Source organism: Physeter macrocephalus, chromosome 12 (assembly GCF_002837175.3).
Source record: "Physeter macrocephalus isolate SW-GA chromosome 12, ASM283717v5, whole genome shotgun sequence".
NCBI lineage: Eukaryota > Metazoa > Chordata > Mammalia > Artiodactyla > Physeteridae > Physeter > Physeter macrocephalus.
In genome coordinates this window covers 10,626,559-10,628,349 of record NC_041225.1, presented here as the reverse complement: position 1 = coordinate 10,628,349, position 1,791 = coordinate 10,626,559, and the positions used below count along the sequence as shown (strand labels likewise).

General features: G+C 52.5%; 1 protein-coding gene across 1 annotated transcript in view; it reads left to right on the top strand.

The window, feature by feature from the left end:
• The first annotated feature begins 643 nt into the window (after nucleotides 1-643).
• Nucleotides 644-1,791, top strand: part of ST3GAL5 (ST3 beta-galactoside alpha-2,3-sialyltransferase 5) — a 14,177-nt gene continuing 13,029 nt past the window's right edge. The window contains exon 1 of the mRNA XM_028496902.2: nucleotides 644-1,140. Within this exon, the coding sequence (XP_028352703.1) occupies nucleotides 863-1,140 (278 nt within the window). The 5' untranslated portion in view covers nucleotides 644-862. The remainder of the gene's footprint in view (nucleotides 1,141-1,791) is intronic.

Here is a 1,791-nt window from a genome sequence, read left to right as displayed (position 1 = left end):
TTAGTTCCCCAACCAGGGATCGAACCCAGGCCTTCGGCATTGGAAGCACAGAGTCCTAACCACTGGACCACCAGGGAATTCCCATGTCAGGATTTTATGAAACATGAAATCTTAAACACCTCAAATTTATTTGAACAGCTTAGGCTGGGAGGGTAGGAGGTGGGGGTCCTTCCTGTTTTACCTGTGCCATGAAATAAATATCCTTGTTGAGTTTGTCTCCTTGTCATGTGATTCTCCCAGGTTTCCCCCCAAAGTTTCTAGCATAAATTAACTCTTTAAAGCAGATTTTTGTTGTTGTTGTTGTTTTAAATTAATTTATTTGCTTTTGGCTGCGTTGGGTCTTTGTTGCTGCGCGCGGGCTAGAGGGGGGCTGCTCTTCATTGCGGTGCGAGGGCTTCTCATTGCGGTGGCTTCTCTGGTTGCAGAGCACGGGCTCTAGGCGCGCGGGCTTTGGTAGTTGCGGCGCGTGGGCTTAGTAGTTGTGGCGCGTGGGCTCAGTAGTTGTGGATCAAGGACTCTAGAGCACAGGATCAGTAGTTGTGGTGCACGGGCGCAGCCGCTCCGCGGCATGTGGGATCTTCCTGGACCAGGGCTCGAACCCGTGTCCCCTGCGTCGGCAGGTGGATTCTTAACCACTGCGCCACCAGGGAAGCCCCCGAAAGCAGATGTTTTGTGTTACAAGACAGTCATCCACAAGGGAGCTACATCAAACATCGCAGGACAAAGTGTCACCTGTCAGAGTATATTTCTGATGACTGAGAGCCTTTGAAACTCAGGTCTGTGTGCTTCATTCCAGAGAGCCCAGCAATATGCCCAGCAAGTCCTGCAGAAGGAATGCCGGCCCCAGTTTGCCAAGAGGTCGATGGTGCAGCTCTTCAGGCGCAGGTACAGCTCGGACCTGCCACCTTTCGTGACGAAGGCCCCCGCAGGGAGCGAGTCCAAGTACAAGTACGACCCTCCTTTCGGATTCCGCAAGTTCTCTGAGAAAGTCCAGACCCTCTTGGAACTCTTGCCCGAGCATGACTTTCCTGCACACTTGAAAGCCAAGAGCTGCAGGCGTTGTGTGGTCATTGGAAGTGGTGGAATCCTCCACGGACTAGAGCTGGGCCAGGCCCTGAACCAGTTCGATGTTGTGATAAGGTACGTTGGCTTTCAGACCATCCTCTCCCCTCTGGACTTTAGTTCTCTGCTGTGGGTCAGGGCAGCACCAAAAACAGGAGGGACCCAGGCAGCCCTACGTGTCCCTGCCTTCAGGGGACTCACTGTTTGAGAAGTTGAAACAAAGACATGAAAGGATTGGACGCCCCAAACTGTGCAGTACTGACCCTAATTTTGGTAAAAACCCTTTCAGAGGAGGTGAAGGTTAGAAGGATCGGTAGATTCAGATAAGCCAGCAAAGGTGGAAGGCTGTGCTAGGCAGGGCCCAGAGGAGGATGCAGTGCAGGGAGCTTGAGCCAGTGGGACGCCTGGCTTCTGGGAGCAGGGCTTGGGGTGGGTGAGCCCTGGAAGGTGGCACCGGCTGGGACCAGAAAGCACACAGAGGTGTTTGAAAGCCACATAACAGGCAATAGGCAATCATCCTAAATTACAGGAGTTTCTGATAGTTTGACAGTCACGTCAGGGGCCACCAAGATTTCTAGTCTGGGGTCTGAGACGTTAGTGGGACCGCTGTCAGAAACGGAGAAGTTGAGGAAAATCTCTGGCTAGTGAGGGAGGATGACAAGATCCATCTCAGATATTCTGAGCCTGAAAGTGGTGCCATAACCACATAATGCGTTTATCCCCAGTAGC